This window comes from Poeciliopsis prolifica, unplaced genomic scaffold (assembly GCF_027474105.1).
Source record: "Poeciliopsis prolifica strain line A6 unplaced genomic scaffold, Auburn_PproV2 SCAFFOLD013, whole genome shotgun sequence".
Lineage (NCBI taxonomy): Eukaryota > Metazoa > Chordata > Actinopteri > Cyprinodontiformes > Poeciliidae > Poeciliopsis > Poeciliopsis prolifica.
Window position 1 is genome coordinate 3,214,139 of NW_026562388.1, and position 22,062 is coordinate 3,236,200.

Here is a 22,062-nt window from a genome sequence, read left to right on the forward strand (position 1 = left end):
TTGCAACATATAAAACACATAGTAAATATTAGTTTTCTGGTGTGAATTTTAAACGAGTTTAGCGTTGACTGGAGATTCTGGAGACGGGCCAAGTTCGGACCATGCCGAGTGCGTCCTGCGGAGGCGTCGCGTCGTCACGTCCTCCTTCCTCTGCTTCTTCTCGACGTGAGGCCGACTTGAAGGGAACGTTCTCGAGAAGGACTAGAAATAGGAGCGGGGAGTACAAACTGCAAGTACCCCAAACAGCTGGTAAGAATTTGCAATGTTCACCGTTTTTTTCCCTCTCTCTCTCTCTTCTTATCGAAACGCGTTGCTGGTCTATGTCTAGGTTTGAGGTTTCGCGAAGGTTATAAAACGCGAGCGAGCGCCATGCTGGTTTTTGGGCCCAGGCAGCCGACGGCTAGCGGTGTTAGCATCCGAGGCCTGTTAGCAGGCCGCTGGGGTTTCGGCGCCGCGACAGATGAACGTTGACAGCACGCTCTCTAAAATGGGGACGCGGTGCTTCGCGTTAACCTAGCAAATCTCTGTCAGATAGACAGGTTTCCTCTTAATATTTGCGATGTTTGTGGTCATTGTGCAATTGAAATGACGAATTTTGTTGACTCTAGTTTTAGCGTAATCTCACCTCCAAGCCTTTTATCCCTCTAAGCGGGAACGAACCCATGTAGCTTGCTAGTATGCTAGTCAGTAATTCATTGTGATGCTACTCGGGCCTCTGCGCACCACTGCGTCGAAGAAAACGGGATTGGCCTGGAATATAAAACCGCAAACTCAAGTAGATATCCTCATTAGTTTGTTGGAGCCTCTGCAAAGTTGCAGAGAATAAAAAATCACGTCTTGCTACCGGCCAGTTTGGAAACTGTTGGTCTTAAAGGATGTTGTTTTACACCATGGCAACGGCATAGTTATTAAAACAACCGATTCAATTTTGCGTTATAGTCGGACCAGAATTGGTGTTGAAAATGTGGCATTTCTGCATTTGTTTGTTTTGGAATTATGCGATTTATTGGGACAGTGGTGTTATCAAAGCCCAGTACTCCATTAAATCTGCATGTTTTTCCTCCAGAATCTTTGTTTTCAATCTTCCATATGATGGTTTTCCAATTGTAAAACCATCATATCACATACAGTCTAATCTTATGGTAGATATTGGAGTTATCTACTATAAGATATGGTAGATATTGACAAATATATCTATAAAATGTTGCATAAATGCTATCAAGATTATGTGTGGAGGTTGAAAATAGCATTTGAAAATCATAAATTCTGGGATTATGTGATAAATTGTGAGGTTGCTTTGTGTATCAAATGGGTTTATTTTTGGTGTTCAGCAGGTATTTGGTGGGGGGAAATTTTCAGAATATCTAGTTGATTTTGTTTGGTGTGTTTTTTAATTTTTTCTTAAAATTGTACTTAAATGTAGTTTTGTGAAAGCAAAACCTGCAACATCAAGCTCAGTTATATTTAAGAAAGGGGATTGCACATACATTTTTAGGTATATTTACATTGTTACCCTATATTCTTAAAACTGCTACCTGAAGTACCAAATAAATATCCGTCACTGCGTTCCCATACATGTTAGGTAATTGAGTACCTTGTTGTTTAAGGTATTTATTACTGCAATATGTTTGGAGACACTTGTTTATTGCGTCACGTGTAAGAACTTTAAAGGTGGTCAAGTAAGAAATAACTAAGTTGTTTTAATGTTAAAAGAACAGAGTGCACCAAATAGCTACTTTTTCAAGAAAGCCTTATTGTGATGGAAATAATTGCATCCCTTTTCTAGTAGTTGGGAAGACTCATTACTTGTATGAGTCTTCTGTATTAGCAGTGATATTTACTCTTTCACTGATTTATTGGACGTCACACTGTTAGATATGATCACATTTTGAATCTTTTCTAATATTGTGTAAGCCTAATTCTCGGTTCTTAGTTTGTTTATAGATTGCATCCTACTTGATTTACTAATGGATGATTATTGTCTCTGTTTGAATTTCTACCCGTTTTTCTACCCAGCAACTATCCTTTTTGCCAAACCTATGAATACCTGCACACACACCTTTTAGTGGCTGCGTATTTAACAATTTTGTTGGCGTTTACTTATCCTGGTGGTTAAGTAGTTTGGTAATTAATGGTTGTTGTACTTCAATGAAGTGTTTTTGGTGTTTTTTTTGACAAAGATTAATTTTTTAGCAAAAGATTGGTCAGGGCTGGGTCCTGTGGTGGCACAGGGGCAAAACACAACCCACATTTTGAGGCCTTAGTCTTCATGGCAGTGGTCACAGGTTCGATTCCTGGCCTGGCGATGTAAACTGCATGTCTTCTCCCGCTCTCATTACCTTGTTTCGGGTCATACTACTTTCAATTAAAGGCCACTAGAGATAACAAAACCTTTTTTAAAGAAAACGATTGGTCAGGTTTTCCCTCAGTATAATATAATCCTGGCGGGCCACCAGGCTTTACTTTTGCCCCCACCAGGCTTAGCATTGCTTATTTATTTAAGTCTTTTTTTTTTTAAATGTTTGCAATTTTTAACACCTTATAATAATCTTTCAATAACACATGATTATCAAGTAATAATTTCAAAATTTCTCTCAACTTTAAACATTTTTTAACTCAAAAACATGATGACCCGCTGGATGAATGAACGCCCTACCGCCAGGCTCAACAAGTTTTCTGAGGGAACCTTTTTTGGTTGTATCATTACTTTGGCCCATCATAAAAGGGTTGTATGAATGGGACTCGTCCAGTCATTGGCTTAACAATCATCCTACAGAGTTTGTAATCTTTTCAGTTATTTTTATTTTTTTTTGCTTCCTTTCACTCTTCATCTTATTTTATTACCATTCTTTTACCAAACAAGTCACATCTTCACGATCCACATCATGTTCAAATATTGATAGGAATTGCTCCAAAATGAAGACTTTGGTTATTTCCAGTTGAGTCTGATTGAAATGAGCTATTACATTTACTAGTCATTGTAGAATAACTTCTCTGGATATCATTTCAGAACCACCATTTTATTTTCAATCAACAGCAGATGAGCAGGTTTTTAGTTATCAGAATATTTTCCGTGTTGTGTGCTGTCCTTTTTAGTGTAGCCCAACATGTTTCGTGGCAGTCACGCTCTCTGACTTTTGTCTTATTTTCGCTCAGCCTCAGGAGCAGTGAAGTGTCTTCATGGCAGTTCGTCGAGGACACAATAAGTACTTTAAAGTGAGTATTAATCCCCTGCTCCCATTGCAAGCAGCGTAGTAGTCCTTAACCTGTTTGCGAAATCTAAAAAAAAAAAAGAAAGTCAAATGCAAATTGCAGTCACTGATTTCTAACCTTGCAGAGACTTTTTGCGATTTTGCGTTTACTTATTCCGTAAAAGTGGGTCGACTTGCTGGTAAATGTGAAGCACACACACACGCTCAGCTCCTCCCGTCTTCACTGGTTTAATACAGGACTTTCTTTCATCCTTTGCGTCTCGCTCACTGGAATACACAATCACAGTCCCTTACTGAGTTGAATGGTCCTCAGTCAGGTTGACTCCTGGATTAGTTTCCATGTCAGTCTGCTACCAGCTGAATTAAAATCCAATTTTCAAACATCGTTTTAGAAAGTGGCAGTATGGCTTTTTAAACTGTTGCCATTTCCTTTTAGTCCCAGAGAACTGTCCAAACTAGATTTGACCAATTTGACTAAAAAGAAAGAAATTAACAAATAAGTAGACTGACTGATGGGAATAGTGTTGTGATGTCATTGTGAATAGAAGAACAGATTGTGCAGCTCTATACATTATTCCTACAATATTCTGGTTGCACAAAGTATTTCTAGTTGGACTGCTTCCTTTCTTTGACTTGACAGAAAACTGAACATTTTCTGCCTTGTATGGTAGAAAATTTATTTTTTTTAATAAAATTTTGATTTATTTAATTTTTGTCTGCTTTGGTAAGTGTCTTCAGAGAGACCCACTTAGTTTAAATCGAGGTCAGTGCTTGAGAAATGCAGCTGAAAAATGTTTTTTTAAAATTGATTTCAGTACATCTTTGCTCTTTTTGTATTATCAAAAACAATGCCACCAAATGTTTATTTCCTACCACATATGGGGATATCAATATAAAGACTGGATAAGAGTAATAAAGTTTGGTTAAATTCCCTCAGAAAAACAGTAGGAAGCTGATGTATTTATTTTTTTCAATTGCACTGATTCTCACAAATTTTTTTTATGTTGAATAAAATAAAAAAATATTGAAACAAATTATTGATCAATGATTTAATTGCTTAGAGCAGTAACTTCTGGCCTTTTGTGATTTGAAATTTTGTGCACAAAGTGACGGGATGATGATTAAAGTTTTTATGCATGTGGTTCCCTATTACAAAATTATACAGTAATTATGAGCAACAAGGCAGATTTAAAATGACAAAGGTGCCATACATGCTTCTTTCTCTTTAAGAAAATGGTTTTACTGACATTTTCCCAAGCATAGATTATTTTTATCACAAGTGTTGCATAAAAACTGATCAAAAATTTTATTGTCAGATGATGGCATAAATGATCAAAAACACTCTTTTCCATTTGTCTATTTCAGATTGATGTTATCATTTTAAAATATTCTCTTAAGGAAATTTCTTATTTGAAGTCAATTAATTTTCAAACCAGCTTAAATCGATTTCTTGTGTTAAATTGCGTGGGATTGACCTGTTCTTTTGTCTTAAAACCTGCACATCGTCACAATGCAGAAAAAATGTACATGTGTAATGTGTTTGTCAATTGTTTACCCCTGTGTGCTTATCATGATTTGTTTTTGGTGCCAACTGGCTGACTTGCAGGACGTGTATGAGATGTCGAACGGTTATGAAGATCACATGGGAGGGGATGAGGCGAAGGATGCAAAGACTAACCTGATAGTGAACTACCTGCCTCAGAGTATGACTCAGGATGAGCTGCGAAGCCTCTTCAACAGCATTGGAGAGGTCGAGTCGGCCAAGCTGGTGCGAGACAAAATGGCAGGTAGGCAGAACTGTGAAGAAGAAACACACACGTATCAAACAAGCCGAGGCATTAGCCATAAAGTATGTAGAATTAATAATCATAATAAAAATTTAAAAAAAACATTTTGTTAAAGGAAGCCCACAAAATATCATGTGACACCTAAAAGCCTAATCTTGACCTTGTAACCCTCACAAACCAGTGAATTGTGCTACTTGGGTTATAGTTACTTTTTCTAGATGGTCAGTGGTTTAGACTTTCTTTATTTGACCAAAAGCTCTCATTAGCAACATCAGATTTCTATCTTGAGTGTTTAGGACCTTTTGTTTGTTTTTGACCTTATCTTTATGAGGTTATTTTCTGACCTCTTTCCTGGGTTCTCTTTCCTTGCCTGTTCTGTTCTTTTGAACTGTTTCAAATTTACTCCCTGCTTAATTTGCTCGTAGTTTTTGACCCACCGTAAGAGTTTGCTATTGGAAGGAATCCAATTCTCTTTTGACGGTCTGTTTATTTCGCACACCATGCAATGTTTAAGATTTGTTTTGGTTTTTAAGATTTGTTTGCAGATTATTTTGAACTATACAACGTTTTTTTTTGTTTTATTTTATTGTTTTCCTTTTTTTTTCTCTAGGCCACAGTTTAGGGTACGGATTTGTTAACTATCTTAACCCTAGTGATGCAGAAAGAGCTATCAGTACTCTGAATGGACTAAGGCTACAGTCCAAAACTATCAAGGTAACGTGCAATAAGGTGTTCTACAATTCTCAAAGCAAGGATGTTATTTTCTTTTCACTCTCCTGTGGTTCCTGTGCTGTCCGCTAACTAGCTAGTACATGTCAGCCTGACGAAGGGATTGTGACGTCACAACTCACTCACTTCCCTTTCTGACATGTCTGATTTTGACTGGCCTTTTATGTATATATATTTTTTAACCTTTTAATATATTTATTTTTTTTGTAGTTATGTAAAAGTTGGATTTCTTTGATATGGTGCTGTAATTTTTGGTCTGAGCGAAAATATGGGAAATCAGAGGCGGAAAAAACTTATTTTTATCAAATTACTTTAATTTCTTTATTCGGATATAAGATGTTTTTTTTTAAACGTATCTCTAGTGAAGTTAATATTTTAAAAAACTTTAGATAATCGCCAAAGTGTTTTGGTCAATTGTTGCCTCTTTTGGTTAATTTCTTTTAATTTCGTCCATATCTTCCCAAAATTTAGGCTGATTTAGTATTTATTCCTCCTACCAGGTTTCATATGCACGGCCCAGCTCTGACACAATAAAGGATGCAAACTTGTATATCAGCGGTCTGCCCAAGGCCATGACTCAGAAGGATGTGGAAGAAATGTTTTCCCGCTTCGGGCGTATCATAAATTCCAGAGTACTTGTAGATCAGTCTTCAGGTACGACAGGTGAATGACTTCCTTGCTTCTCAAAATTTATAAACGTTTATTCTTTTCTATGAGCCCAAGCCACCAGAGCGCAGGCCTTCTCACGCTGAAGTGTGCTTCTGATGCTGTAACAATTTGCTCCGCTGTTCCCAGGTGTGTCCCGCGGCGTGGCTTTTATCCGGTTCGATAAGCGAGCCGAGGCCGAAGAAGCCGTCAAGAGCCTGAACGGCCAGAAACCGCCCGGCGCCGCCGAGCCAATCACGGTGAAGTTTGCGGCCAACCCGAACCAGGTGAAGAACACACAGCTCATCTCTCAGCTCTACCACAATCAGTCGCGACGCTTCGGGGGGCCCCTCCACCACCAGGCACAGCGGTTTAGGTGAGAAATGTTGGCGATATTTGAATAAAGTACTGATAAACTAGTGCTGGAATAAAGCTCTGTTGTCATATGTTATTACATTACAACATAACATTTTAGTGTTTTATTGTGACTATGTGATCGTATGAAAACACACATTTTGTTTGCTGTTTAAGATCTGAAAAGTGTGGCATGCATTTTTACGTGGAGATCATTTGACTGCAGCTGTAGATTCAATTTTAGTGTCTGGAGTTTCTTAAGACAGAATGTTTTAAGTTATAATCTTAACTTTGTTTTACAGTTTTGTAGCTTTATTTTGCCTTCCACTCTGACCCCACATCATAATGATGCCACTACCATGTGTTATGGGTGGGCAAGCACCATTCAGAGTTGATGTGCAATTCTTTTAAGCACATATTGTTTATATAAGTTGGCAAAAATCTCAGTTTTGGTCTTATCAGAAAAGTTTCCTATTTCTTTCCGTTGGTCCAATAAACAAAATCCAATTAACTTAACTAATTGTTTTAACGTTACAAAGTGTTACTCGTTCTAGTATATTTCTAAGTATATGCAAATCCTTGCTGTTTCCAGGTTTTCTCCGATGGGCGTTGACCATATGGGGGGCATGGGAGGCGTGAACGTTCCCGGGAACTCCTCCGGCTGGTGCATCTTCATCTACAACCTGGGCCAGGACGCGGACGAGAGCATCCTGTGGCAGATGTTCGGCCCTTTCGGCGCAGTCACAAATGTCAAGGTGATCCGTGACTTCAACACCAACAAGTGCAAGGGCTTTGGCTTCGTTACCATGACAAACTACGAGGAGGCGGCCATGGCCATCACTAGCCTGAACGGGTACCGGCTCGGTGATAAGATACTGCAAGTGTCCTTTAAGACTAGCAAGGGCCACAAGTAGAGTGATTTGGACAATGGGTGTAGAGGGGTGCAGTAAATGTGCTGTGTCAGGCTCTTTTTTTCTCTCTCTCTCTCTCTTTGTAGAAAGGTGAATTTAAATGCCAAAGGCTGGCACATTTTTGGTTTCATCATATTCAGAGTAAACTGAGAATTTCAGTCTTCTGCACCTTTGTACTTCTCTAAAAACAGTGTCTATTTTTTTTCTTGTTTGTTTTTTTTTTTTTTTTCCCAGTATCATTCTACTCTTTTTGGAGGGTATTATTATTATTGTCACTCACTTTCAGTTTATTTTGAGTGCGTAAAGACGTAATCCCACAAACGGACTTTTGAAATTGTTCTCTGAAGCTAAAATACTGGTATGTTATATGTGTTGCATGATTCTCGTTTAGGAAAGCATGAGGACGACAGAGGGCTCATTACTGGGCAAAGATGATTTAAACAGGAAACCTATGAGTTGTTCAAAGCAGACAATTCAGTGGTTAAAATAGATATATAAAAAAAAAAAAACAATCTGATCTGTTCATGTAGAAACGGATACCTTAAATTGTTATAAATTGAAAACCAATCTGTTTGGCGTAAAAGAGCAAAGCACTTTTAACCAGTTGTTGTTTGAAGTTGCTCTGGTTATCAACCTTTTTGATGCTAACGTGAAACATTAGTTCATCCTCTGACCAACATTTTAACTGAGGAGATTAGAAGCAAAATCCCTTTTGCTTTGGTACCCCTAAAAGTGTATTTTATTCTCTGTTGTATTACATGAGTCTTGTTTTAAAAAAAAAGAAAAAAAACAATTAAAAATAAAATAAATAAGACTAAAAACGGACCAAAGCCAGGGAGAGATCTAACAAATCAAGATTTTTCTAATGCGATTTAGTAAATTAATATTTTGGATTTATTTTTTTTTCCCAAGCGGTACTGACATCAATCCCCTGTTCAGTTCTCCTGTTTTCTTTTTGTTTGTTTTCTTTTCAGTTATTTTCTTTTAGTTATTTTTCTTTGTAGAGAGCTACGTTTTTGTTTCAGTATAACTTGCAGACGTTTGCAAAGGAGAGCTCATCTTTTAAATTTGTAGGAAAAAATTAATGGCCTTTGTTAACAATTTGAATTTAGGTTTGCTTTTGTTTGTTTCTTTGATTTTTGATTGTTTCATTCTAAATATTAAACCATTAAATTTTCTTTTGTTTCGCTGAACATTTCGTTTGGTTTGTTTCTTTTATTTATTTGAACATTTATTTTGAGTTTTTTTTTGTTTTGTTTGTTTTTTGTTGTTTTCTTTTTCTATTTCTTTCCGAAGCAGAGATTCTTCACTGGGACTTCCAAAACACGTCCCAACATTGCTGATATTTTTGAACAACATAACAAAATCACATTGAAATATTAAATATAAAGTGGACCAAAGCTAATGGAGATCATTTTGGGGAAATGTTCAGACTACATAGACAACGTATTTCAAGAGGAATGTTAGTTTCTGTTATATAAAAAATAACAATAAAATAATTAAACCTCTGTCAGGCAGGATTAGAAAATTGAATCAATATATTAGATGTAAGAATCATCTCCAAGAATCTGGTTGTGTTTTTTTTTTTTAGTGATGCGTATTGAATATTTTCTAGGCTGATTCATCGTAGTCAGATAAAGCGACAAGTTTTATTTCATGAAAATATTTGAATGATCTCATATGTGAAACAGCTACTTTGAGCAGATTTTGCTTTTATCGAGTGAGGCTTGAATTGTTTAAATGTTTCTGCTTACGTCAAATAGTTTAGGAACACTCTTGCCGTTTAAAGTTCAGCATGAATTTATTTTTAATTCAAGTTCAACAGAAACTGGCCCAAGAGACGTTTGGTTTATATTCAAATCCACATTTTAAATCCCACCTTTTGTGAATTCAGATCGTAAGTTTACACCCTATTTTAAGTCATCTGATTTATAAAATTCATATATAGTCTTAAAAATGACATTTTTCTTCCTAATATTCATATTTATGTCACCGTCCTTACCTCTGTGCAATATTTTAAAGCTTGCTTAAAGCAGGTGATAGTCTTGGACTTTTTTTACAGGTTCTGTTTTTTTTTTACTGACATGTTAGTGCTTTTGTTCTTTTCTTTCAGCGGTCTTGTTTGATATGTATGAAATGTTAAGGTTTGTTTCAGAGGCAGTCAAAACATTCTGCAGTCTGCCTTAATTTATATGATAAAATAGTGTAAAATACAGGAAGTGGCATTTATTTATTTGAGTGTACGCCGTTATACTTGACACATATTCTAGTATTTTTAATAGGTTATTGACTTGTTCTTTTTGTTATGAACATGTTTAACACTATGTTCAAGTTCATTAATGTCTGCTAACCTTGATTAACTTCATTAAAATGTGGAAAAATTACAGAATTACTAAAATTAAATGTCTTCAGAAGCCTACTGTGAATTTTGTTTAGTGGTTGTTGAATATCTAGTATTTTGTCATAGGTTAAAAAATGCCATGTTTAAACATCAAACATAAACTTAGCACAATCAAAACTGTTTGTAGCACATAATCTGTTTACCCACGTTACTGAAGCTGTTTATTAAGAATGCACATTCAAGAATATTTTTCAAATCTAAGCCAATCTTGATTGGTTGGTAAAATAAGAGCGATCAAAAGGGAAAAGCCTGAATAGGAAAGTTTAATAACAGCAAGTATTGTGTGTTTTTGTACCTGATCTGTAAAATGTCGTGAAATTAGCATTTTCGCAATAGCAAACTACAGTGCATCACCGGTAGGGTGATACTACCTGGAGGACAATGCAGAGGTCCTCTGTAGAAAAATTAAATGTAGAAAAACAAAATCTTCTCTTTGAGTATTGCAGAATTTTATTACAAAACAGACACAAATCTTAAAGTACACGTATAAAAACAGATATGATTCTGTACATTCAACATTCAGATCAACTTTTATGCATTGATTTTGCTATCAATGCATTTTATGCATTAATAGATTTTTTTTAATGTACAATGTCTAAACTTGCTGTTTGTTTTTTTTTTTTCTAAATGGTTTCTATAAACATTCAAGTCTTCCCATTTATTGACTTCATATTAAGGCAGCTTAAAACCTTACAATCAAACTTTTGAGTCAACTCTATAAGGACTGCTTGTATCTGCTTGTCACCACAGGTTGATCAGTATTCACTCATCACATTTGGTTCATTCGTACTTCCTTTCTGCTCAGTATCCCAAACTTCAGGTCACACATTATATGCTCCCCTCATCCAGTGTATACAGTAAAGGAGATTTTCTTAATTCAGCATGGCACTGGCAAAATATACGTTAAGCCACTCCTTCTTGACACCTCAATTTGCTTGACTCTGAAGATGTACTGTATTCCCTCCCAGAACTAAGCTCCCTGTGCTTTTAAGTATTTCGTCCTGAGGTGAATAAATGTCATTGAATCCTTTTCAGTTCCCTCGATAAAACAGGGGAGGCTCAGACTTGGCAGAGATTATAGCAGGGCACGGGCCTCTCCAGCACGTTGTCCCCATCCACCTCGAACACGTAGTCGCATCGGTGGGAGATCAGAGGTGCGTCGGACATGGCCACGCTCTGATTGCCAAACGAGATCACGGTGTCTCTCTGGAGGGAAGAAGACCACAGTATAATTATCGCCTGACGTTGACTTTTTTTTTTTTTTTTTCAGTTGAGATCTACAGAGGAGTTCAGGCTGGTCATAATGTTACACAAAGAAAACAAATCTTACCCTTTCCTTACTGACGGAAGAACCGGCAGAAGAATTGGCTGCAGTAGCTGCTGCTTTGTCAAAGTCCTTTTTGCACAAGTGCGCCATAATCCCAGCTGCTAACGCGTCACCCAGAACGTTGATCATCGTCCGAAAACGATCGCTGCAACGCCAAGCGAGAAAAACCTTCACTCACTGCCCAAGCTGACGCCACCTGATGTTTTTCTTTTTTTCTTAAATCTCAGGTCAGACTTACAGAACCCAGTCGATAGCCACGATCAGGGAGATGTCAGCAGGCGGTAACCCCACAGAGGTCAGGACTATCACCATGGTAACCAAACCTGCTTGAGGTATCCCAGCTGCCCCAATGCTAGCTGCTGTCGCCGTGATACTGGAATAGAGGACAACACAAAACAGGAGATGTAAAGCGGTTCTAAACACAGAACAACCGGCAGGAGAGCGTCCTCGGTGTCCGTCCTCACCTAATGGTCACCAGCTGGCCAAAGTCCAAGTCATACTCATTGACCTGGGCGATAAATATAGCTGCCACGGCCTCATACAAGGCCGTCCCGTCCATGTTGATGGTGGCTCCCACCGGCAGGACGAAGCGGGCGATCTGCCGGTCCACCCCACAGTTCTCCAGGAGACACTTCATTGTGATCGGCAGCGTGGCTGAGCTGCAGAGAAACACGGCCAGTCATAAATTAGATGGGTTTTGTCACGACCGAACTTCTTCACTTTAAGAATAAGTCAACAACGACTCTCGCACCTGGACGAAGTGGCCAGAGCAATGACGAGGGCTTGCAGCAGGCCTCGGATGTACACAAAGGGGTTTTTGCGGGTGAAGAAGAAGTAGAAGAGAGGCAGCAGGATGAGGCCGTGGACAAACAGACCGGCCAGGACGGTGATGAAGTACATGCCCAGTTTCTCTCCCAGGTGGGCCGGGTCGTGCATGTCCAGGATCTTCCCTGCGACCAGGAACACTATGCCAAAGGGGAAGTACCTGCAAAGAGAAGAGAGGAAACCGTGTTTTCACTTTATTCATCAACCTATAGACTTGCATCAACACAAGAAAGCAGAACAATTAAATGCTGATGATGCGTTCTCCTGTTGTCGGTACATCTTTTTGTTATCTTAAGATTTTATAGATCTAAATATATCTGGCACAGAAGAGAAGTTTGAAGACCAAAAAACTACTTAATTGTCGTTTTTTAGAGTCCCTGAAAATCCTAATATCAGTCACAAAGTAGCCATTTTGAAAAGTCATCTGCTTTTCCACACTTTCATTTCTTCATTGTTGTCATAAACTGAATTTGTAACAGTTAACTAGGGGTAAAACTAAGTTTTCTCTCCCCCTGCTGGACATTTAATAAATTGTATTCTGCCTTGGATTCATGTTGGAGTTTCCCTATTTGTATGTAATTTAAAAATAAAGCTGAAAATATTAATGAAAAATTAAATGCATGCAGTGTTAGTTTAACATAACGACCTTTCTGAGGGAAATATCAAAAATGTCAGTGAACACAAGAGTCCCTGGGACTCATTAATATTTTAATATGAACAAAATATGTAAATCCACCAGAACCGTTTTAATCCCAGCACACCAAAGTATTTGGCCTTTTGCTGCTAAAATACCACAACATCTGCAAAGAGTACCATCAAGAAAAGTTTTTTTTCCCCAAAAGCAGATGCTTAAAGGGGCGGATAACTTGAGTTTGCTGTGAAACAATCTGACCGGGCCGACCTCAACCTCATGGAACGCTTGTGGGATTAACTGCGACACAGACTGAACCGAACCTTTTCACCCAGCAGAGGTGGCTGACCTCGCTAATGCTGCCAGGTCTCAGAAGAGCAGAGGCTGTAATAGCAGATTAATGCTCGTGGCTTTGGAATTAGATGCTCGTAATCACACATGGATGTGGTGAGCAGGTGGATGTGATGTTCTGCGTTGGGGGGGATGATCTGCCGGCCACAATGCCAACCACATGCATGTAAGTCCATCTTCGCCATTGTCGCATTTCTAACAGGATTACCAAGCCATGAGGACTCCTCAGACATCTCTGCTCACCCTCCAGCCATTTCTTTGATAAGATTTATTTCTCTACCAAATCTGGCTCTGCCATGTGATCAGTGGGATGTTTTTAGATGCATTGGATTGTCAGTAATCGCTCTTCTTTTTTTTTTAAGAGAACGCATGTGAGCGACAGTACAAACTCACCACATGGCCGCGTTGATGATCTTCATCACGCACTCGTTTATGCACTGGCACACGTTGACCAGCGGCAATCCACGTTCGCCCATCTTCCCCAGCAGCAGACCTGAGATCAGACACGACAAAGACGCATTTGTTGCAGGCAGCAGATGTATAAAAACATTTCGAGGTTGTTGGGTGGGGTAAGAGGGTTACGCTGAAAGGCAGAATTTTTTTTATTGCTCTCTTCAAATTCAGAAGTTTGTATAAGTCAAGACTGAGATACTTTGAAACAGTTTGGGATATCCCAGATGATGATGTCATGCTCAGTAAGCTACTTAAAGGTTAAATCACACGATTTAACTTTGATGTGGCCTCGCATGTGAATCTTAAGGCGGCGCCTCAAACACACGGCAGCCCAGCGTGACAATCCTGGGAAAATAAAAAGCTCCAGAAGAGCATTGTGGATCCACACAAAAAAAACACATTTATTTGTTCAATTATGCCCCATTATAGACACAACGAGAATGTTCAAAAGAGGTCAAACTGTTGATGAAGAAGATGCTCTCTGTGTCCCACATATGGACAAGAAGGCCAGCAAAAGACTTTGTAAAGATGCTGACTGAAGCTGGTGAAATAGACATCATCATCAGTCTTCCACTGACACTGGATCAAAGTTCACTCAGCCGAGAAGAAGCCATTACGCCAAAAGCAACACGGCGGTGAAGTACAGGGGAGGCAGCATCATGCGTAGATGATTTACTGCAGCAGGAAATTTCATGAGTTGCATCGCAAGGACAGAACGTCCTGAAGCAACAGCAGGAAAATACACCTTGTGTGCAAATGGACAATGTCTCCAGTCAAATCAGGAACAGAGACGATGACAGCAGCTTCCTGGCTGAAACGAAGCTTGTGGAAGTCACTTAAAAGGCATTTAGACGAATAATAAAATCTCTCTAAAACTCTTTTGTTGTTCTTCTATTTAGCAAATAGTGGGACGGTGAAAGTAACAGAGACAATATCAAACAAAGAAATGCCACAAAACAATATGTTTCAGGTAAGATTACATTCATCAGTTCCATCATTTTTTCTGATCACTTTTTCCCCCCCTTTATTTTGGTTTTCGTTTGGAGGCTGTTTTCTCACCCATGGTTGCAGAGAAGATGACGATCCCCAGCACGTTCATGCCTTTGCTCGTACTGGGAACGATTTTATACTTGATGTCAGGCGCCGGAGTGATCTCCAAGAAAACAGGGTGGCCGAGCCGCGGGTTGTGATAATCAGGCATGACGTAGACGAAGTTGGCCTGAGACTCTTTCTCGTTGGCGCTCTGCACACTTGGCACCAGGTCCGTCCGGTACTGAAGCGAAAATAAATGTAAGATTCAAACTGGTGGACGTCAGCTGACATTGGTTTCTAAGGTGTCTGACGTTTTTTTTTTTTTTTTTGTTCTCACCTGCTGAAATGTGGCTTCGATTAGATTGGATGGGATCATGTTCCTGGAGGAGACAGCAAACATAAAACCACAGGTGAAAACGCTGTGAAAATTGTCAGTACACTCACAAAATAAGATTAAAATTGCTGGCAAAACATATGAGTCTGTCGCATTTTCTTTTGTGTCTGTTTGAGATTAAGATTATGAATCTTATATTAGAAATGCATTCTAATGGCTCCAACGGCTGTTTATTTATTTTCTTCAGGTTTTGTAATTATAAAAGCCATATTGTGTTTTCTGTTCATATAAAAAACACATTTCTACATTAAACTACAATGAACCATAAATATTAAAAGAAAGTAAAAAAAAAAAAAAAGACAGACTTGGCAGAAGCAGCATCCTGCTCTTTGAACTCGAGTTCTTGCAGATTAATATTTGGCTTCAATTAGTTCAAGTCTTTGGGGCTTTGACTAGACCAATCTAGCACATAAATATGCTATGCGTTTACATTAACAGTATGTTCAGGTTATTGTCTTGCCGGAAGAAGAAACGGTTGGTTAGGTTATGAACTATGAACTGACAATGTGTTCAAGGTGTTTCACCATTCATAGTTTTACATTTAAAATGTTTCATTTAGCATCTTTTTCCTCATTTTCTGGGTCAAACCTTGTGGCTAACTGCAATCCTAACTCTTGATGCCCCCTTTGTATTTATACTTGTATTAATTTAGTCACATGTATGGATGCCTGTTTCCACTGGTAGAAAAAATAAATAAATTAAATGAAAGATCTCATTGTTATCACTATTTTGCTCCCCTAGTTTTTTTTTTCCTGACGACATCGGGACAAAGGATCCACTTAAATCAAGCCAAACAGCAGTAAGAGGTTTACAGGTCGGGGCGGCAGCCTGCACCGGGACCGCATTTATTTATACAGCGGGCGTCAGAGGCCCCTGCAGCCACGTCATCGGACACGTCTGAAAAGTACAAACCGCACATCTCTGCAGTATAATTAGTTTTAAGACGAGGGTATTAGTCGAGCCGGGCCTGGAGAGCCGTGCCGTAAGCCGGAGAACCCTGCGACGTTGGCCTCCCGCAGTGAAGCGGCGCAAAGAGCTTCTGGGAAGGTTCAGGCTTAGCAGACCACAAATAATTGCCCTATTTTTAGACCAGTTGCAGCATAGAAGTGATGCTGCAGTTGTTCTACAGGAATTTTGTCTCGCTCCTTGAATGACATTGTGCTGAAATGATCACTTAACTAGGATATTTCACTGGATTTTCATTTAAGTTCAATTCGAATGTGCCGCCACGCTGCTCTCCGTCTTTGAAGGTGGCAGTCTGAGATGTTTTTGGGTAAATCTCATTCTCTGCTTTCCTTTGACCTTACGGTTCAGTAAACGGTAATGGGAGATGAGTTTGAATCGCATTCTGGTGTCTTTCTGAATAGAGTTCTCCCTGCGCATGCATGGCTTCTCTCTGGGTACTCCAGCTTCCTATTACAACTCAAAAAACTGACTGCTAGTTAGCTTAACTTGCAGGTTTCTAGCTTAACCCGTGTGCAGGGAGTTTATCCTGTTTATTAACATGAACAATTTCACTTTTTCTTGCATTATAGCCATAAGAATCACTGTATCTACTGCATTTATGGAAATGCATATTTGTGAAATGGAAGTAAAAGAAAAAAAAATCCATGGTTGGATTTCAGATTGGATAGGAATCTTATGTGAGCAGCTAGTTTTCAAGTCTGGCCACAAATGATCAATTGTGTTTAGGCATGGACTTTGACTAGGTCACTCTAACACGCAAAAATGCTCTAGTTTAAAATCTTCCATTGCAGCTGAGGCTGAATGTTTTGAACTCCTCACCAGCCTGGATGGTTCTGCAGTTTCTTTTTCTTTTTATCATCTATCTTCCCATGAACATTATCCCAGTTCAATATATTGTTAATTTAATGTGATTGAACACTTGAGTAATTGAGTAATGACTCATTTCGAAGCATTAGGATCAGAGACCTCATTTCCTACTTGAACAAAGTTGTAAAACTTTGCTAACCACTCATATTCTGCTCACAAAGCAACGTCGTTTTATTTCTGAGCGTTTTTTTTTCTCTCTCTCTCTGACCTGATGAGGTCGAGCAGAGCGTCGGCGGAGGTCATGACGGGGCCCGTGCTTCCATGGTGACCGTCTTTCTCTTGCCCCGTCCCCGGGTGAATGATCAGCACCAGAACGATCCCCACAATCACGGCGATGAAGGTCGTCCACAGGTAGTAGGTTATCGTCAGGACACCCAGGCGGCCGCTGGCCCTCGTGTCCATGGCCGACAGGCCGGACATCAGACTGGATGGGAAATCAGAAGCAATGAGATCAAACTTGTCAACGTTCTTTCAGCTTTAACTGCTTTCTGTTTATCTGAACTGGCTTGTTGGTAATTGAAAGTTTCATTTTTTTTTTTTTAGCCTTCTTGGTTGCAGATTTTGTCTCACGCTGTCCTTTTGAAGCTCAACCGTTAAATCAAATGAAACAATTATGAGCCGAAACGCAACTGATTTGATTTAACGGTTGAGCTTCGACAGCTTCACCTCTGATGTCGAAATGATCAGGTAGGTTTGGTCCAACGGGTTTAAAAGGTTCTTACCTGGAAGTAATGAGTGGCAGAATTAACATCTTCAGCATCCTCATCAATAATTCTCCAGGGAAAGAGAAATAGATCTTTGCCTGCAAAACGAATCAAACAGAATTAGGTAAATATAATTATTATTATAATAATAATTGCATTTCAGAGATTTTTTTATTTATTTTATTTTTTTTTATGTTTTCCGTCCAAACTGGCTGTCTTCTATAGAAAATATATGATCATTAGAAATCGCAGAGGAGCTAAAACTGACCTGCAGAGTGATTGTGAAACCTGTTATTAAAATAGACGACTTGGACAATTGCAGACTTTTTACCATACAGGACACACAGGGACTGGGGAACATTATGGACACTGATAATCGTGTTTGTATGATATGACGCAACACACTTTGAACTGCCTTGTAGCGCAAATGTGCCACGTAAATAAACTGGATTGATTCACTGATGGCTCCCCAGCGCTTCAGCTAGCGAGCTAACCCATTGACACCATAGTTTAATTTCTGAAGAGGATTTTTAGACTCATTTGTTGATTTATAAGCCAACGTAGGATCCCAGCTTGAGAAATTGATCTAGGTGAATATTCACTCAATAAATTTCTGTGACATTTAATTTTGTTTAGTTTTAACAATGTGGAAAACAGATGAAGTTCTTTATCACTGCATCATTCATTCTGTTTTCCTCATATCTTTTTGTCTTTTAATCCTCATGTATCTCTTTCGTTTTAAGATATTTGATCTCTGCCAGTTTTCTTGTGAACATTAATGGAATATAAATGTTTTTAAATTATTAGAGTTGCATTCTTTGTTTATAGTATTTAACACCCCCCATTTACCACAATATTGCAATATTAGGCAGTTTACCAAGAAGCTAACAATTTCGCAATGACAATTTGGCTTCGCGTTTATTCTTATGTAATTATTTGTTCGGCATGTAAGCTTCCTTCAGCCTCAGGGATTTCTGGGTGTGCGTCAATAAGTCAGTTCCTGTCCAAAAGCATTAAGCTCCTAAGAATATCTCACCTAACCATGACCAGCAGTTCAGAATATGAAATGCTGCACAAACCAAGCAATGGATGTCTGCTTAATTTGTGCATGTAAAATTAATTTCTAGTTGTATATCAGGTAAATAATTTAATAGCAGATAAAAAATTACATTAAAGAACAACAAAATCAGCATCAAGGTGAAGATAAAACCATCTCCTTAAAACTGATATTAAGCAGAAATAAAAAAAAATTTAAAACTTAAAACCCATAGTTTGCAATAATAATAATAATAATAATAGTGATGAAACTAAACCAAAATTGTTTGAAGAGCTTAAGATTAGAATATTCTTCTGGATGACTGATTGTGAGTTAGTGACATGCGCATATTTATATAATTTGATGTTTTATAGTGATTTCAACCGTTTAAATAGTCTCTGAGTGTTTTGACCTGACCTTCCTGTTGCCTGTTGCGCTCACTTGCATAACTGACTTTCACTAATTCCTCGGCACCGTTTCACAGGCGTTGGTTCTCTTCTGTCGCGCATTTCACAATCTAACAGTACTTTCTTTTTTTTTAAACTTGTACTTTGATTTAAAATTTGATACTTATTTGGCTATTGGTCCTGATTTTCCCTTCTCTCTCCCCCCATTCGTACCTGCGTGGAGAGGTTGAACGTCCTCAGGACAAATCCGAGGACGCAGCCGGTGATGACGGCAAACACGGACAGAGTCAGCAGCCCGTTCCTTTTGCAGTAGTCCTTCACGTACTCCCTGACTTTCACAGACACCACGCGTTTAAACAGCTTCTTCCACGTCTCCATCCCTGCTTCAGGGTCGATCCTCAGCCCAGCCGCGGGCCCCTCCGCCCACCCTAGAGTCCACTGACGTCCAGACGCTCTCCGAGGGCCTCGCTGTATCTGAGTGTGTCCCAGCAGGGAAGAGAGTCAGGGGACAGAATGTGAACCTGACCTGGTGTGGGTCCCACTAAACACTGAGGAGCTCATCCAGTCTGAGAGAGGAAGTGTTGGCAAGATTGATTCCTGGTAAAGCATCGCCTAAAAGGATTATCCCCGTCTCCCTCTAATAGAGGCTGCTTCACAGCCACAGAGGCTTACTGGAGAGGTTAAAGGGAAGACAGCAGCACCAATTAGTGCCCCCATTCAGAAAACATTGCAGATTATTGGTACCCACCCACAAGCCTTCCCATTCATAAAATCCAAAGAAGACCCAAAAACCCAGTTTCACTCAAATTAGCGTGACTCACTAATGTTTTTAAGCTTCAGAAATTACTTTTGTTTTAATAATACACGTCGATATATAATTAATGTTTACAAATATGTGGAATTAACCTTTAAAAAATGAAGAAACGCGTGTTTTTCGACATGTCTGTTATCATGAAGCAGGGTTGAGAGTTGCCGTCCAAATGCCTGTCTTTGCTCTCCGCTGTCCCAGTTGTCGGTCTATTTCTGTGGCCTGTTTGCATGACTTCTTAACGCTGCAGTCAACCGACGTCTGCTGACGTCTCTGACCCAAGACAGGATGCCAACATCAGCCTGTCCTGCCTAACAATGGCCGCCCACGTCACCTGTGAACAATCCAATAAAAACTAATCTGTGCTTTGGTGGAACATGACATGGTGCAAACCAGAATGATATCCTTCAAGTACACCAGTACTTTGTTGGAATACATTTATTTACCCCCTTCCACTGACCAAATGTGATGTTTATTCAAAAGATGTCATCTAAAACCTTTTTAAGTGATCAGTTCGACAGCTGCTAGTGTGAATTAGTTTACCTGCCCTGCAGAAAAAAACCTTAAGGATTGCAGCAAAAATGATTTTACTCTTGATTCTGTTTGGCAACTTCAAAAAAAAAAAAAATGGCATCTGTCAAATTTCACTATGGCACATAGGTTCTTTACGCATTTCAGCAACTGTGGTAAATGATTGTACACAGAACTCTTAAGAAAAACTTACATTTTATTGCAGTAACATAATCTGACACAGGCAGACAATTCAGTGTAACCAAAATCCTTAGTAAAGATATTTGTTCTAGATTAAATCCTCACAAGCTGGAGGTTTACCTTATGATTTAAACAAATTTTGGAAAATTTGGTCTGAATTAATGTGAAGCAACAAGGAAGAAAATGTGTATGTTTGTAAGAGTCTGGTTTCAGTGAAGCTGCTTACCTCCACATGCACGTTTACACAGTCAGAGCAATAATTATAAAATCACCAAGATAGAAATCAGGGCTGGACGACTGTTCATATTTACTCTGCCACTGTTAGCAGGATGATGAATGAGGTAAAACAACAAATCTTTCAACAAAGTGCAGAGAAGCCGCATCTCTCTATTGATGCTGAAGCATAATCTGAACTGCAGGCAGCAGCAAATGACTTACAAAGAGGCTAATTAGTGTTAAAGAAGATTTTATTTGAAACAAAGAAAAATAATAAGGTATGCCCTGAACTGACTTGAGCTGAAAATAAATTATTTAATTCCAGTCACCTTTGTCTCTGTCAAAAATAAAAATTGGAGTAAAAATGGCATGGAAGGTTTTTGCTTGATTGTGATTCATTGAGGTTTTAATCTGTGGAAAGACCAAAGATAGAAGAAATACTAAACTGAGAAACAGATGGTGAGGTTTCATCAGTGTGTTCAGTGGTCTGTATCAGAGTGTGTTGAGTTTCTGCTCTCTCTGCTCTGACTGACTGACTACTAATCACTGTGTGAACACTTGGGTATCATTTACATTTTGTTGAATTTGACAGTAATAAACTGCAGCATCTTCAGCCTGAACTCCATTGATGTTCAAATTGAAGACAGAGCCACTTCCACTGCCACTAAACCGAGCTGGAGTTCCTGATTGAAGCTTATTCGCCCTATATATAAGATTCTTTAGAGGTTTTCCTGGTTTCTGCTGATACCAGGACATAGCATAACTTCCATCATCAGTGAATGTGGGCACATTCTTACTAGCTGTACATTTGATAGTGGCAGTGGATCCTGGTGTAAATGTCTCCACTGCAGGTTGAGTCACAGTGATCTGAGCTCTGCATCCTGCAGACAAAAACAAATCCTTCATTCATCAGCAGAAAGAAAGGAGAGAAAAGGCAGCAGCACATCATGTTAGAAACGTTGCTGAGTGAATGAACCTGTAAAACAGCAGCAGGTCAGCGTCCAGATGAGGATGGTGATGAGGGTCATGGTGCTTGTTGCTTCTGCTGGCTGGACTGACAGATCTGAGTCCTGCAGTGTTGAAGTCACAGGACTATAAACCTTCTCAGTTCACTGGAGGATCAGCTGATCATGCAAAGCCTCCAGTCTATGGAAATCATTTCTCTGCTCAGACAAACAGAGACTCTGAACCAACACTAGTAGAGACTGGATTAAAAACTCATCATCTTATTGGAATACAAGAAAATCAAACAGAAACAACATGAAGGATTTTCAGTTCTTGGATTAAAATTTAAT

At 39.0% G+C, this 22,062-nt stretch overlaps 2 protein-coding genes and 1 pseudogene across 3 annotated transcripts; 2 read left to right on the top strand and 1 right to left on the bottom strand.

The window, feature by feature from the left end:
* The window catches only part of LOC129365565 (Ig kappa chain V-III region MOPC 63-like), a 43,411-nt pseudogene that overhangs the window by 19,807 nt on the left and 1,542 nt on the right, over positions 1-22,062 (top strand).
* Positions 60-10,057, top strand: elavl1a (ELAV like RNA binding protein 1a). Of its 2 annotated transcripts, none has more exons than XM_055038836.1 (7): positions 60-249; positions 3,157-3,216; positions 4,807-4,999; positions 5,610-5,713; positions 6,229-6,382; positions 6,524-6,749; positions 7,320-10,057. In XM_055038836.1, the coding sequence occupies exons 2-7, from the start codon at positions 3,181-3,183 to the stop codon at positions 7,639-7,641; spliced, it is 1,035 nt and encodes a 344-aa protein (XP_054894811.1). In that variant the 5' UTR covers positions 60-249; positions 3,157-3,180; the 3' UTR covers positions 7,642-10,057. The 2 variants fall into 2 exon arrangements, with proteins under 2 accessions (XP_054894811.1, XP_054894810.1); XM_055038835.1 differs by having other exon boundaries at positions 66-249; positions 6,229-6,391.
* On the bottom strand, positions 10,443-19,586 carry slc1a8b (solute carrier family 1 member 8b). Its single transcript, XM_055038834.1, has 11 exons — positions 19,246-19,586; positions 17,608-17,687; positions 17,094-17,309; positions 14,996-15,038; positions 14,686-14,899; positions 13,567-13,666; positions 12,118-12,351; positions 11,831-12,025; positions 11,605-11,739; positions 11,370-11,511; positions 10,443-11,245 (listed from the first exon to the last, which is right to left on the bottom strand). Exons 1-11 carry the CDS (start codon positions 19,408-19,410, stop codon positions 11,099-11,101), a joined length of 1,671 nt encoding a protein of 556 aa, XP_054894809.1. The 5' UTR covers positions 19,411-19,586; the 3' UTR covers positions 10,443-11,098.